Source organism: Zosterops lateralis (assembly GCF_965231275.1).
Source record: "Zosterops lateralis genome assembly, chromosome: 19".
NCBI classification, from domain to species: domain Eukaryota; kingdom Metazoa; phylum Chordata; class Aves; order Passeriformes; family Zosteropidae; genus Zosterops; species Zosterops lateralis.
The window spans coordinates 11,465,570-11,479,032 of NC_139779.1; the positions used below are offsets into that span (position 1 = coordinate 11,465,570).

The 13,463-nt window shown below is 50.4% G+C and overlaps 1 protein-coding gene across 1 annotated transcript in view; it reads left to right on the forward strand.

Moving 5' to 3' along the window:
- The window catches only part of ATP2A3 (ATPase sarcoplasmic/endoplasmic reticulum Ca2+ transporting 3), a gene marked incomplete at its 5' end in the record, with an annotated part of 55,512 nt that overhangs the window by 15,734 nt on the left and 26,315 nt on the right, over positions 1-13,463 (forward strand). Inside the window, 7 exons of the mRNA XM_083874966.1 lie at positions 4,311-4,328; positions 4,740-4,822; positions 6,002-6,106; positions 6,854-6,992; positions 10,183-10,263; positions 10,636-10,721; positions 11,254-11,718. Of these exons, the coding sequence (XP_083731092.1) occupies positions 4,311-4,328; positions 4,740-4,822; positions 6,002-6,106; positions 6,854-6,992; positions 10,183-10,263; positions 10,636-10,721; positions 11,254-11,718 (977 nt within the window). The remainder of the gene's footprint in view (positions 1-4,310; positions 4,329-4,739; positions 4,823-6,001; positions 6,107-6,853; positions 6,993-10,182; positions 10,264-10,635; positions 10,722-11,253; positions 11,719-13,463) is intronic.

Below are 13,463 nucleotides of genomic sequence, written 5' to 3' on the forward strand. Positions count from 1 at the left end.
TGCACCAGGGGTTCCTTTGCCACATGCTGGGCTGTGACAGCATCACCTTGTGCCTCACTTTCCCCAGAAGCAGAGTGGGATGCAGTACCTCAGTGCAGGATGGAGAAACACCAGCTGCTGCAGGGATGTGCTCCAGGGATTTTTTGCTCCTGTTGTAGCCGGAGAAAGCTCCCCCAAGGCCACCCTGTCCCAGTTTGTGTTTGCTTTGGCCAGGGCAGTGGGGCCGGGTGTCCCTGGGGACACGAGGGCTGTCACAGAGCCCCAGGGCAGCTGCCTGTGCTGGTGCTCGTGGGTGGCACCAGTGTTTATTTACCTTTTCATCACCTGATTACTGTGCCCTGCCATGGTGCAGGTGCCAGCCCATGGGCTGCCAGCCCTGTTTGAGTTGGCAGGAGCTAGAAATTAACCAAGCTCCTGCTAAAATAGCCCGACGCCAGCCCCACGTCTGCCCAGGGCTCCTTCTGTGCCCTCAGAGGATCTTGTGTGGATATTTTGCAGCCTGGTATGAGCCAACATCACCACATGATGTGATGGCACAGCGAGGGGAGATGTCATGATGTGACAAGCTCAGCAGGTTGCAGTTGCTCAGCAGTCCCTGCAGCTGTGGATGTGTCCCTGCAAGGCAAAGCTCTCCGAGGCAGTGGCACTGGGGGTGCCTTAACCCAGAGGGGACAGTGCTCTTTTGCTGGTGGGAATGGCCCTGTGACATCCATCACTCCTTGGGACATCTCCACTTTCTTGGCTCTGCTCTCCAAAGCTGTGATGCAGAGGAGCAGCAGCAGAGGAACCACAGATGTGTCCACAAGCTGAAGCTCCTGTGATGGGGCTGCTCAGCTGGGCAAGCTGGATATTTATGGTGCCTGTGGGTGGCCCAATTTGGGATTCTCTGAGCCACCATGACCACTTTCCACTCTTGGTGATGTCACTGCATTTGTGTTGTGGCTGTATCAGGGAGTTTGTGCCCAGAGCTGGATTTCTGTGCTGAGCCACTGTTCAAAGAAAGGGGCTATTCAGGTGCCGGCCAGGAGTTTCCATTTCAGCCTGTTTGCACTCACCATGTTGTCCCAAGGGATTGACAGATTTGGGATTTTGCTGGTTCCCTGCCTGTGGTGGGTTTCCTGGCCAGGTGGGACATGGCAGCACTGCTGGTACCATGGGACTGACTCACACAGAACTTGGGGTTTGATGAGTAGCAAACCCTCGTATTTCTAACCTCATGGCCATGGTCTCCTTACAGGTGCATTAAACACAAAGAGAGAGGCTTTCCTGGTGCAAACACTTATTCTTATTTCTAGTGAAAGTTGTGATATGATAGGAAGAAGCTCCAGCCCCAAACCTTCATGCTTTCCTATATGTTTTTATCAGTTCACCCCCCAAAATGTGGGCTTATTGATGGGCTTATAAATGTGACTTTCTGCCCTTTTTCTCTGGGTGTTTGGTGCTGAGCTGCCACATGAAGAGTGGTGGAAGGAGTCACTGACAGCAGGGAGCTGCCTGGCTATCCCTGCACTCAAAACTGGGCTTTGGGAGGTGCCTGCAGCAGCATTGCTGCATTTGAGGTTTGGTGGCAGTGGTGGCAATGTCAGTGTGTCACCAGTGTTTGAGCTGCCTGCCCAAGGGCACGTGTTTCCTGAGTTCACAGGAGCCCATGCTGGTGCTTTAATCAACACCTCATGCAGGCTCTGTGAACAGTGCTACTGCCAGCCTTGGTGCAAACACAGTATGGGAGAAGCACTGAGAGCACTGTGGTGTTTCAGGTGGCTGCTCAGGGTGGAAAGTCACCCCAGGGCACCCCAGCCCAGACCTGTGGGACCCCCAGCTGCCTCCCCCAGGGCACCTGCCTGCCCTCAGCCCTCCTGCCTTGCATGTTTGCACCCTTAGAAGTGGAGGCTGGATGGAAATAGCAGCAGCAGATCTCTTCTACTTTTAATTTTGGAGGCTCTCTGGGCTGGGGAGAGGAAGCTGGGGGTGGAGAGGAGCTAGCTGTGAGAGGACAAGAGCCACTTTGCTCTGACAGGCTCTGTGGAGTGAGTTGAAACACTTAAGGTGCTCCAGGATTAATTTCTCTTTTTTTGCTATAAAAATAACAATCTAGGCATTATGTACTGGTCTGTGTCTAACAGTGGCAGGGAATCAGAGCAGCCTGACCCAGGAGGGATGTGGGTTTAAACCAGCTCACAGTGGGTTTGTCTGTGAGCACTAAAGACCTGGTACAATTTGAAGCATGAATGCATTCAGGCTTCTTGCTTTCATTGGTTGGTTTAATGAAGGTAGGTTTTTTTTGTTTGTTTGTTTTTGGTTTTGTTTTTTTTTTTTTTTTCATTCTTCTGCATGAAAATAGGTGATGGAAAACAGATGAGCAGGTTTCACTTCCTACTCTCACTTAGGGCTCCACACTGCGGATGTTTGGAGGCAGCCACAGTGGTGGGGCATCAGTGTCTGCCTCAGGCTGATTCCTCTTGGACTCATCTGGTCCCTTAATCCCTCCCAGAAACACAAGGAGTTGGAGAAACATCTTGTTTTATCATGAGATTGTTAAGGATGGAAAAGATCTCTAAGTTCATTGAGTCTGATCATTAACCCAGAGCTGCCACCTGTTTCTTGTCACCCCCACGGGGTGCAGAAGGACACGGAGAGATCTGGGGACAGGAGAAGGCTCTGGGGAGACCTTAGAGCCCCTTTCAGTGCCTAAAAGAGCTACAAGAGAGCTGGAAAGGGGCTTTGGAAAGGGGATAGAGTGACAGGATGAGGGGAATGTCTTCCCACTGGCACAGAGTATGGTTAGATGGCATCTTGGAAAGAAATTCTTCCTTGTGAGGATAAGGAGGGTCTGGAACAGGTTACCCTGAAAAGCTGTGGCTGCCCCATCTCTGGAAGTGTCCAAGACCAGGCTGGATGGGGCTTGGAGCAACCTGGGATAGTGGAAAGTGTTCCAGCCTGTGGCAGGGGGTGGAATAAGATGAACTTTAAGGTCCTTTTGAACCTAAACCACTCTGGGATTCTAATGGGTGCAAATAAAGCCAAACCAACAAAATCAGGGGGAAGAGATCATTCCTGAGCCCTCCCTGGGTGCAGCAACTCCCAGTCTTGGGCCCAACCTTGCCCACAGCAGGGCCAGCACAGCCCTTGCTGCCCAGGAACAGGAGGATTCCCTCGGAGGGTACCAGGGTTTGTGTACTGATGCCTTTTCTGGACTACCTCAGAACAGAGGCCAGATAAAATTAGGAAAATAAAAAAACTATTATATTTATTGAAGGGCCTGCAGGTACCTTTAGGGCAGATGAAGCTCCCCAGGGTCTGCACCCAAAATGGACAGCAGGTCATGGGTTTTCACACTTTTCTAAGATTGATCCATTTGCATATTGGAGGTTAATCTTCTAATTACAACTTCAAGTAATGAAATCATTTACCCCAAATCTGCTCCCCTCCAACTCACTTTTGTTTACATTTCTCGGGGCCTGAGGCAGTGAGGTGTCCTTAATTTCCAGGCCTGGAGAGGAATTGTTGTGTCTGACCAACCTGAGAAAGCAGCAGCTCACACTGTGTGTGGAGTTTGGAGTTATACACCAAAGAATTGCAGGATTACAAATAGATGGAAAATATAAAAGCTAAAATCTTAAGGCATCACATTGTCCAGCGGTTGTGGGACCTGTTGGTGCATGCAAAGGTAATGGTCACCTCCTGGGGATGTGGGAATTTGGGCAAGCTCTGATGGTGCCTGGGAGCTCCTGGCTTTCAGCTCTCAGCTTCTGAAGGTGCCTGGGCTTGGGTTTGGCTGGGAGCAGTGTGGATGGAGGCTCTGCACCCACTGGGGTGGGTTCAGGAGGACAGCTTGAAGCAGCTGAGCATGGGCTTTGGGTTTGTTTCCTAGAGCTGTTGCAGGCTGTAAAGTGCAACAGATTAGTAGGAAATATGGTCTGAAAGTTACAGTCCCCAGTGGGGCTGTATGGGGTTTCTGGCAGGGTGTTTTATGGGATGGTTGGACTTCTGTGTCTTGGATTTGGAGAGGGCAGCTCCTGATGAATATTTTTTTAGGCAGGCTGAGTGTAGGAATAAATGCTGCCGGAGCCACTTGCAGCAGGGAAATTATGTTTCCAGGGCTGCTTACTTGGTGTTGGATGAGAAGTTTGAGGAAAAGCCACCTTGATGTGGGAATTTGTGCAGAAAATATTGCATTTTGGGGTACTGAGTGAACTGCTGGGTGTAAGTGAAAGGATTGCTAGTCTGGGTCCAAGTCACTAATTAATCTTTTTTATTTTTATCTTTTGTTGCTGTACTGTGCTCCTTGGGCTGTTGATGAAAACCCACAGAGCTCCCTGCAGAAGAAGGTAAGTCATGGGCTGGAGGTGGCAGTACATACCTTGAGTCTGGGTGGAGTGTGCTGGGGACAAGGAACAGGGAATCTTTGGGGTCTTTTAATCCTGGCTTTAATCCCAGAGAAAGCTGGGCTGACAGTAGAGCTTCCCTGTGATGGTGAGGCTACCTCTGTGAATAGAAACACAGAGGATTTGGTTTTGGTAGGTAAAAACAGGCCCAGTAAAACCAGGGCAGTGCCAGAAATGAAAGCATTTCATTTTAGAGAGAACCTCCCACTGCAATGCTGTATGTCCTCCCCAATGCCCTTGGCCCTGAAGCAAGCAGGGATGTGGTTCTGTGGGTCTTCAGGCCTCAGTGCTCTGCCTGTCTTCTGAGGATTTTTTTGAGCACTGACTATGCTTGGCTTCATGTTTTCCCACCAGGAAAGTCCCTCTGGGAGTTGGTGCTGGAGCAGTTTGAAGACCTTCTCGTCCGCATCCTTTTGATGGCAGCTTTTCTGTCCTTTGTAAGTACCCAGAGCTTGGGGTGGCACCTTCTGGGGCACACCTGGCCTCAGGTGACATCCAAAGAGGAAAGGAGGGCAGGTGCCTGTGGAATGAAGAAGATGCAGCAGCAGAGCAGTGGTTTCTAGGGCATAGTGACAATATCACTGCATCTGCCTAAAGTTGGGACTGGAGGATTTTTCACTAAAGCTGATCCATCCAAAGGTGATATCAAACAACTCCCTGGGCTGCCTTCTGTTCACACAGGGCTCTTCCAGGCTGATGATTTGAGCCTGGTTTGCAGTGCCCCAGTACTGAACTGTCAGTTCAGTTTTGTCCACAATCTACTTTGGGAGCAACTCTGCATGAGGAGATGTTTCCCATCAAAGTGCTGGAGAAGGACTGGGTTTTTTGAGTGTAAGTCAGTGTGTTTAGCAGTAGGATGGCAAAGCTAAGACTCCTGTCTCTTCCTTTCAGATGTGACTCATGGGTAGATAAGGGGGAAGGCTGGTTCTTTGTGGGGTTTAATACATTCCCAAAATGACATGCAGTGAAGTGGATGCAGGTAAAGCAGGTGTGAAGTCCTGTGCCAGAGGTCTGGTCCTTGTGCTGGTGCCTCTGTGGCAGAGCAGAGAGGTGTTGCTGTATTGGCACAGTGCAGGTCGATGAGCAGTTAAATGGAGTGGAAATATTTGTGTGTGTGTTCCATTTGTACTATGGTATGAGGCCTTTGTGGGCTGGAGAAGGGGCTCAGGGTGGTAGAAGCCACAAGATCGGTCCCTGCTCTGCAGAGCTGCTCTTACTGCACTAATTATTCATGTTGCATCACTGACCTTCTGCCCAGGAGGGGCTGCAGTGGTGTCTGGTCTCCCCATTCATCAGCTCATGGCCATGGTCCCCCCATGGTTGCATTAACACGAAGAGAGAGGCTTCCCTGGTGCACTCACTCACTCACGCATTGCATGGCTGTTTGCTCCAGCCCCACCTGTTCAGTGCTTATCCCAGCAGAGGAGTGGAGGCTCCAGCAGTGGGATTTGGCAATTTCACTCTTTAAACAAGCCATGAGGGTCTGGCCACCTCCAGGTTGTTTCCTCTCCAGCAAATAACCACCTGTTGTTTGGCTCTTGTTTCCATCACTCTTCTCAAAACGTTGCTGCTCTTGTTTGAACCACACTGTGCTCCATCTTTTCTCTTGCCACCAGATCCTGGCCTGGTTTGAAGAAGGAGAGGAGACCACAACGGCGTTTGTGGAGCCCATTGTCATTATCATGATCCTGATTGCCAACGCTGTGGTGGGTGTGTGGCAGGTGAGGCACAGTACCCTCCCCTGCCCTCGGGGTCTCTGCTCCATGTGGCTGAGGTCCTTCATCTAAAGGTCTGGTTGCTTCATACCCTTGAAAACTCGTTTTCTAAAGGTTCAATTTTCATGTTGGCTGTGCTTCCCCATGCTCCTGCACATATGCTCAGTCACTGGCTGCCTCTTGGCTCATTCTTTCAAGTCTTTCTTTGGCAATTCTTGCAGGTTGGAGCTTATCTTGCAGTTATGCAGGCAAAAACTGCTTGTCTCCTGGCCAAGGCCAAATGCATTTTTCAAGAGAAGGTCTTTGCTCTGTCCACCAGAAAGCCACAGTGGTTGCTGACCCTAACCTCACTGTGTCTCTCCTGGGGGATGAGCAAATGCTTCAGCCAGTGATGCTCCTCTTTTGTATCTATTCATTGTAAGGCCATTTATTTATCTGCAGCTTGATCTGAGGTGACGTTGCTGAATGGGGAAAAATACAGTTGGTTGGGATACACTACTTCCCAAACCAAGAATGAGATGATCAACCCCAAAGGTCCAGACAATGTCCAGGATCTGGGATGATTTAAACCAGCTGGAATAATTTTGCACAGGCTGAAGAAGACACGGTGCTTGTCCCATCCATTGGTGCAAATGGATTCCAAAGCCAGGGCCAGGCGTTTCGGTTCTCCTGTCTTTGCAGTGGGTGGGGAAGGAGGAGCCTGCTGGCACCAGCAGCTCTAGCGCCAGCAGCTCTGCTCCTCTCTGCTGGCAGGAGAGGAATGCTGAGAGTGCCATCGAGGCCCTGAAGGAGTACGAGCCCGAGATGGGGAAGGTGATCCGCGCCGACCGCAGTGGGGTGCAGCGGATCCGGGCCCGCGACATCGTCCCTGGGGACATTGTGGAGGTGGCAGGTAGGGAGGGTGCCATCCCCCCAGGGCCTGGGGGAGGCTGGGGAGGTGGTGTTGGAACCCTGGAGGCTGAGAGTTTCAGGCTTTCTGTGCTGAGGGGCATTGACCCCCCAAGCAGGCACTGCATTTGACTTGAGGCTGTGGAACAGGCTCCCAAAGTTGAGTGACAGGACTGGGGTTGTGGGTGTGTGGTTTGAATGGTGTTGTGTGATCTCACAGGGTGAAAAAACTTGAATTTGGGATTTTAGTATATAGTAATGTGTGCGACAAGATGGAGGACCTTGGGCATTGTCTGAGTCCTTCTTCACCTTCTTCTTCATAGGTTTGGGTGGTTTTGTGTAATTGGGTGAAAAAGGTCCCCATTGCAGGCCTTGGGTGGTCATTATTGGGTCAAAAGTATAAATAATAGAGGTGTCACCTCATTATTGGGTAACTAGCACTTAAATAACTTTGGAAAGAGTTAGAGCTCCATTTTACCTCATTTTTCTAACTTGCTAGTTAGAGCTCCCAGCTCATGAGTCTGTAAATAGATAAGAATTAATAAACATCCAAGTCCAAACACAAGCTGCAACTCTTGTGTATTAATTCTGCCCTTGGCAGAGGAAAAAAAGCCAGGAAACATCACGAGGTGACACTGGCCAGAGGGGTCCCCAAAGCTGAGGCTCTTCAGCCTGCCAAGGCTTCACCTGAGCATCAGGCAGTAGAGAACAGCAGAAATGAGACAGAAGTATCCATTTCTGACACAGGTTTTGTGTGTCGGGAGGGTTTCCCCTGTTTCTGGAAGAAAAACTTTTAATTTTCCACCAAGGTTCTGTCTTTCTGGAAGCAGCTCTCCCACAGACAGGGAGTGGGTGCAGGGCCAGTGCTGGGTGCTGCTGCAGGCAGCCTGTGTGGGAAGGCTGGGGCTGGTTATTCAGGGAGAGTGAACAGGCAGAGGGGACGATCTGCAGGGTGGTTCTGCCTCTGGTTGGGTGTACCCCCCAGCCCTTCTGTTTGAGCTGTGCATTCAGCAGAGCTTGCCTGGGGGTCTGCTGCCTGCCCCAGCAGAGCTGAGGAGGATGCATTCCAATTATTCCATTCTGTTTGTTCCTAAAATGATGCCGTAAACCCCCAGAGCCACCAAACGAATCCTCTCCTTTCCTTCTCGTGGCCTTGCTGGTGGAAACATGCTGCAATCCCTCCCGTGCCCAGCCAGCTTGCTGTTATTTATGTCCTCTAGTTGAGCTTCAGCTGGAAGATGAACACAAAAATAATGGAGGGAGGATCAAGCCAGCCAGATCCTCAGCTGGGTGAGCTGGCAGCTCTCCCAAACCAGCTCTTACAATGCAGTCCGGCTGCTGACCTGGCCTTTAATTAAATTAATGAATTATTAATAAAATTCTGCCATCCTTCCCCAACTAAAGTACATACTGCCTGCCCATCAGTTGCCCAATATTACTTTTTAATGGCACAATCAGCATTGCGACTGGAACGGAAAGAGCTGAGCTCTCTGGAGGAGTTTTGCAAATTATTGGCAAATTGTGGGTTTAGGAGGTTATGGAAAGTGGTGAGGGTGTTGTCAGGTGCCTGATAGGAAAGCACACCAGGAGGAAAAGCTTTGAACCTGCACTGGACATCCAGGTGATGCCCTGGATATGTGACAACACAGGCAAGAGGGACTGGCTGCTGTTTGCATGTGCAAATGCAAAAAAAAATTGGCAGCAGGGAGCAGGAAACCTGTTACACTGAGACAAGGAGGGAGGTGGCTGGAAGTTGACAGGCTGCTTAAACCCAGCTGAGTTTTGCCCTTTTGTGACAAGGCCGTGGGGGTGAGTCCTGGTGTAGGCAGCTTTTGCCTTTCCCAAAAAGTGCAGCCAGAGCATCTCTTCAGTTGCTGTGACCCCTGTGGTGCTCAGGCAGTGTCAGTGGCCATGCTCAGGCAGTGTCCTCCTGTTTCCCTCTCTTTTTCTTGGGAGATTTGTGATGCTGAGGCCATCAGCACATGCTCAGTACCTGGCTAATGGCCAGGCCAGGTCTCATCTGTGCACCCTGGAGCAGGTGCCACCGCTGTGGCACCAGGGCTCTGTCTGTCCCTGGATGTTGCAAGAGTCTTCTCTGCAGGTTTGGCTCACGTTTTCAAGTCCTCCAGACTTTCCAGGGGGAAGAGGAGCTCTTTGCTCCCTCCAAGATGCTCCAGCCCCTTGAACAGATGCAGAGTCTGTGCATGAAGTGGATGTTTTGGGGAGGTCTGTGCTGGCTACCCACAGCTCAGTGTCCCCCAGATAGGTGTGACAGGGAGCAGGGGAGGTCTGGCTGGATGGCAGAAGTTGCTGCTGCTGCATCCTGGAGTGTTGGGATCTGCAGCTGGAATATCTGGCTGGGTGGTGGAGCAGTGCCAGCCCCTTCCCGCTGTGCTGGGAGGGATTTACGAGCCCCGGGAGGAAGCACTCGTTAAACTCTGGGATTTGAGAGCATCGTTAGCAGCCAAGCTGGCAGCCTTGTGTAAGGGATGTGAGGGGCTGGGAGCCAGGGCTCCCTCAGCCTCAGTATTTCCGAAGCATCAGAGCGTGGTTGTGTCCAGCAGATAAGGGAGCAGGAGGAAGAAACCCAGGAAGAAAAGCAGCTTTAAATGTGTTTCTTTTTAAGGAAGCACTAGTGCCTTGGAGAGTGGTGTTGGGTGGCTGGCAGTGGATGGAGGCAGCTTTCACCTGTTCCCACTGTGCCATGCCAGGAGAGCCAGGAATGGTTGTTTGTCTTGGACACAGAAGATTTTTCCACTGTTAACAGCTTCCAGTTGGCCCAGGGAAACCCGAAGCAGGGTTAAGGCTGGCATTAGGAAGCTCAGATTGCTTCAACATGGGGATGTTCCAAGTTTTTTTTTGCAGGAAAGAGGCAAGATGGGGGTGCAGGGGACTTTGCAGGGAAGAGGAGAGACATGGTGGGGAAGGGGATGCTGCACAGCAGGCAGGGCACCACCAGGGCTTGGCTGGGGGCAGACTTATAAATTACAGACAGACAAAATTAAGCTTTAACAAAGCTTTAAATGCAGAAATGAGGTATCCCAGTGCAGGATACCCTTCATGGACCTCTCATTGCTCCAGGCTGGGTGCTGCTGTGCACCTGCGCATGGTTGGTCTCAGTTCAGGGTTTGCTGTCCCCATTCCCGGGGTGTTGAGTGCAGCCAGTGCCACCTGCTCTGCTCTTGTCCTTGCAGTTGGTGACAAGGTGCCAGCAGACATCCGGATCATCGAAATCCGCTCCACCACCCTGCGGGTCGACCAGTCTATCCTCACAGGTGTGTGTGGCCTCATGGAGCACAGGCTGCTTCCTTCTGCTGTCGTCCTGGAGGCAAATTTTGGAGCTGATGCTGGGATAAGGGCTTTGCCGGGGTGGGAAGGGGTGTGAGAGCAAGATTTAGATGATGCTTGGACCTTCCATGTCCTCAAAATCATGGCATGGGTGAGATGTGTCTGGTGCTTGGGTATCCTTCCTGCAGAACACAGAGCCTGGGGCTTTCCTGTGTGACATGTGGGTTTGACATCCCCATGGTGGATGTTTGGTGCTGCTCTAGAGCGCTGTGGGGTGTGTGATGCAGGCTTGGAACAGGGATGAGCTGAGGCTGAAGAGGGAACATGGGTGGTCCATCTCTCCCCTCTTGTGTTGGCAGGGGAGTCTGTGTCAGTGATCAAACATGCTGATCCCATCCCTGATCCCCGGGCTGTCAACCAGGACAAGAAGAACATGCTTTTCTCTGTAAGTCCCTTACACCTGTCTCCACTCCTCCTGTGGTTTTCCAAAGTGCAGAGGCTGGTGGATGTGCCAGATCTCTGAGCAGAGAAGGGGAGTGCATGCATGAGACCTGAATCCATGAAAAGAGCCCCAAGTCCATAAAAATAAGAACCTGCTTCATTTGGATTTCATTTGGGTTGTGGTACATAAGCCTTTTAAATACCTTGGGCAATCTCAGAGCACTTTTTTTTCTGTCAAGTAGGATGCATTATAGATGGGGGAGATGTTTGTGGTTGAGCCTGGAGCTATATGCAGATTTGGGTTTCCTCCTTTCTCATGTTCTTCTCAAGCAAAAGTCGGTTCCTTGAGGGGTTACAACTCACAGGAAGGGCTCTCCTGCTCCTTAGGGTGGGTTTATATAAAAACCCAAGATGTCCCATTTTCCCCCTTAACCAAGATCTCATGTTCTCCCTTCACAATGAGTGACCCATTTCCCTGCTCAAACCAAGAGGTTTCATGCCCACATACCCACCCTGCTCCCTTCCTCCCCTCCCAGGGCACCAACATTGCAGCTGGGAAGGCCGTGGGGATCGTTATTGCCACCGGGGTGTACACGGAGATCGGGAAGATCCGAAACCAGATGGTGGAGACGGAGCCCGAGAAGACACCTTTGCAGCAGAAGCTGGATGAGTTCAGCCAGCAGCTCTCCAAAGTGATCTTCCTGGTGTGCATCGCCGTCTGGGTCATAAACATCAGCCACTTCAGTGACCCCGTGCATGGCGGCTCCTGGTTCCGTGGCGCCATCTACTACTTCAAGATCTCGGTGGCGTTGGCGGTGGCCGCCATCCCCGAGGGGCTGCCTGCTGTCATCACCACCTGCCTGGCCCTGGGGACACGCAGGATGGCCAAGAAAAATGCCATTGTGAGGAGCCTGCCCTCGGTGGAGACCCTGGGCTGCACTTCTGTCATCTGCTCTGACAAGACCGGCACCCTCACCACCAACCAGATGTCTGTGTGCCGGGTGAGAGCTGGCTGGGCTGGGGTCTGCAGGGCAGGGGTGTTGGATTATACACTCTTCTGGTCTATTTCCTAATTGCAATACATAAGTATTGTAATTAGGAAATAAGTGTAGTGTGTGTATGTGTGTATATATATGTATATATGTATATATATATATATGTATATATATGTATAGATATGTGTATATATATGTATAGATTTATGTGTGTGTGTATATATACATATGTATATATATAAGATTACAATATATAAGCGTTTCTTGTCCCATCAGCCTTTACAACACAGTGCCGTTAATGCTTTAAAGCAAATCATCTAAAATCACCCCTTGTGGGTCCTACTACAACGCACCTTTTGTAGTTCTATTTCTCTTCTCTTAGAAAGAATAGAAATGGTTCTATTTCTATTTCTCTATTTATTTCTCTATTTCTCTCTGGAAGTATCTAGTCTTATTTGCGAGGCTATAATTTGAAACTTGTTTCTGGTTCTGTTTCTCTCTCAACAATGTCTGTCCTATTCCATGCCATTTCTAAAGTCAGCATTTTCTATCTCGAAGTTTGCATACAGAACATACACTATGTGAGCCTTCTGTCAGGCTTTGAGAATTCTCTACAAATCTATTTCTTACACAGGGGAGATGCTTAAGAGCAGCCCATGCTGTGGTGATGGGCTCTGTGTCCTGCTCACCAGAGCTGTGTCATGTTATGAATGTGGGAGTGGACAGGGAGAAGAGGGTTTTATAGGAAGCCCTGAGGTTCCCCTAGCCAGGATCAGTAAGGATCAGGGCTTTTCTTGGCTTGGGTGTAATTAGAAAACTCATTTTTATCAGCACACCATTATTGCAGTCTCATTTCAGGGGTCACTTTCCACGGAATGTTTCTTCCTGCTGGGATATGATGTTGAGATGGAGCTCCTGGAGATGCTGATGCAATCAGCCTCTGTTAGAATCTTGATTCCTCCTCTGCTCTCTTGCTCTTCCCCCCCTGTTTTAACCTAACCAGTGAGAAATCCTGGACCATGGAAAATAACAAAGTCTGGACCCATGAAAAGTATTTCTGATGGAGGGAGTGCTGGGGTGGTTTGGTGAAGAGTTTGAAGGCTCCTCATCTACCAGAGAGTTTTGCTCCCTCATGACTGGCCATGTGGAGAGGAGACTTGTTAGGAAAGCCTGGACCATCTGAGTACTGCTCAGTTTTCCCATTAATCCATGAGTGTCAGGAAAGCATTTTACATGGCTTTGGCATGTTGTTTTTATAAGAGAACCTTGGAAAATGTGTTGCTGTGGGAAAAAAAGGGACCTGGCCAGCGTCCCTCCTCTCTGGCATGCAGATAGTGTGGTGGGAAGCTGTGACAGTGCTGCAAACTGGCCACAGGCTTTGGCCACTGGTTAGCTCAGCACAAACTGCAGAGGAATGGAAATGTCTGGTATTTCTGCCCTGTGAATGATACAGGACAGGGCTAGAACAAAGTAGGGACCAAACTGCCCATGTCTCATGTGAGGAGGAGGTTCCCACCACCCCGTTTTCAGAGCCAGTGATGCAGTGAAGCAAGGACAGGATGACCCCAGTGCCTTGGGTCTCCTGAGCTCTGCCCACTACAGGAGGAGAAGGAAGACTGACCACACCTTCCCAAACCACTTCCCCCCCAGGGAAGGTCTGCTCTTTGAACTTGGGAAGAAGTGCCACCATCCCCTGCAGTGTGGCACAGTCAGGAGAGTCAGGATGGTGACACTGAGGCAGAGATGGACAG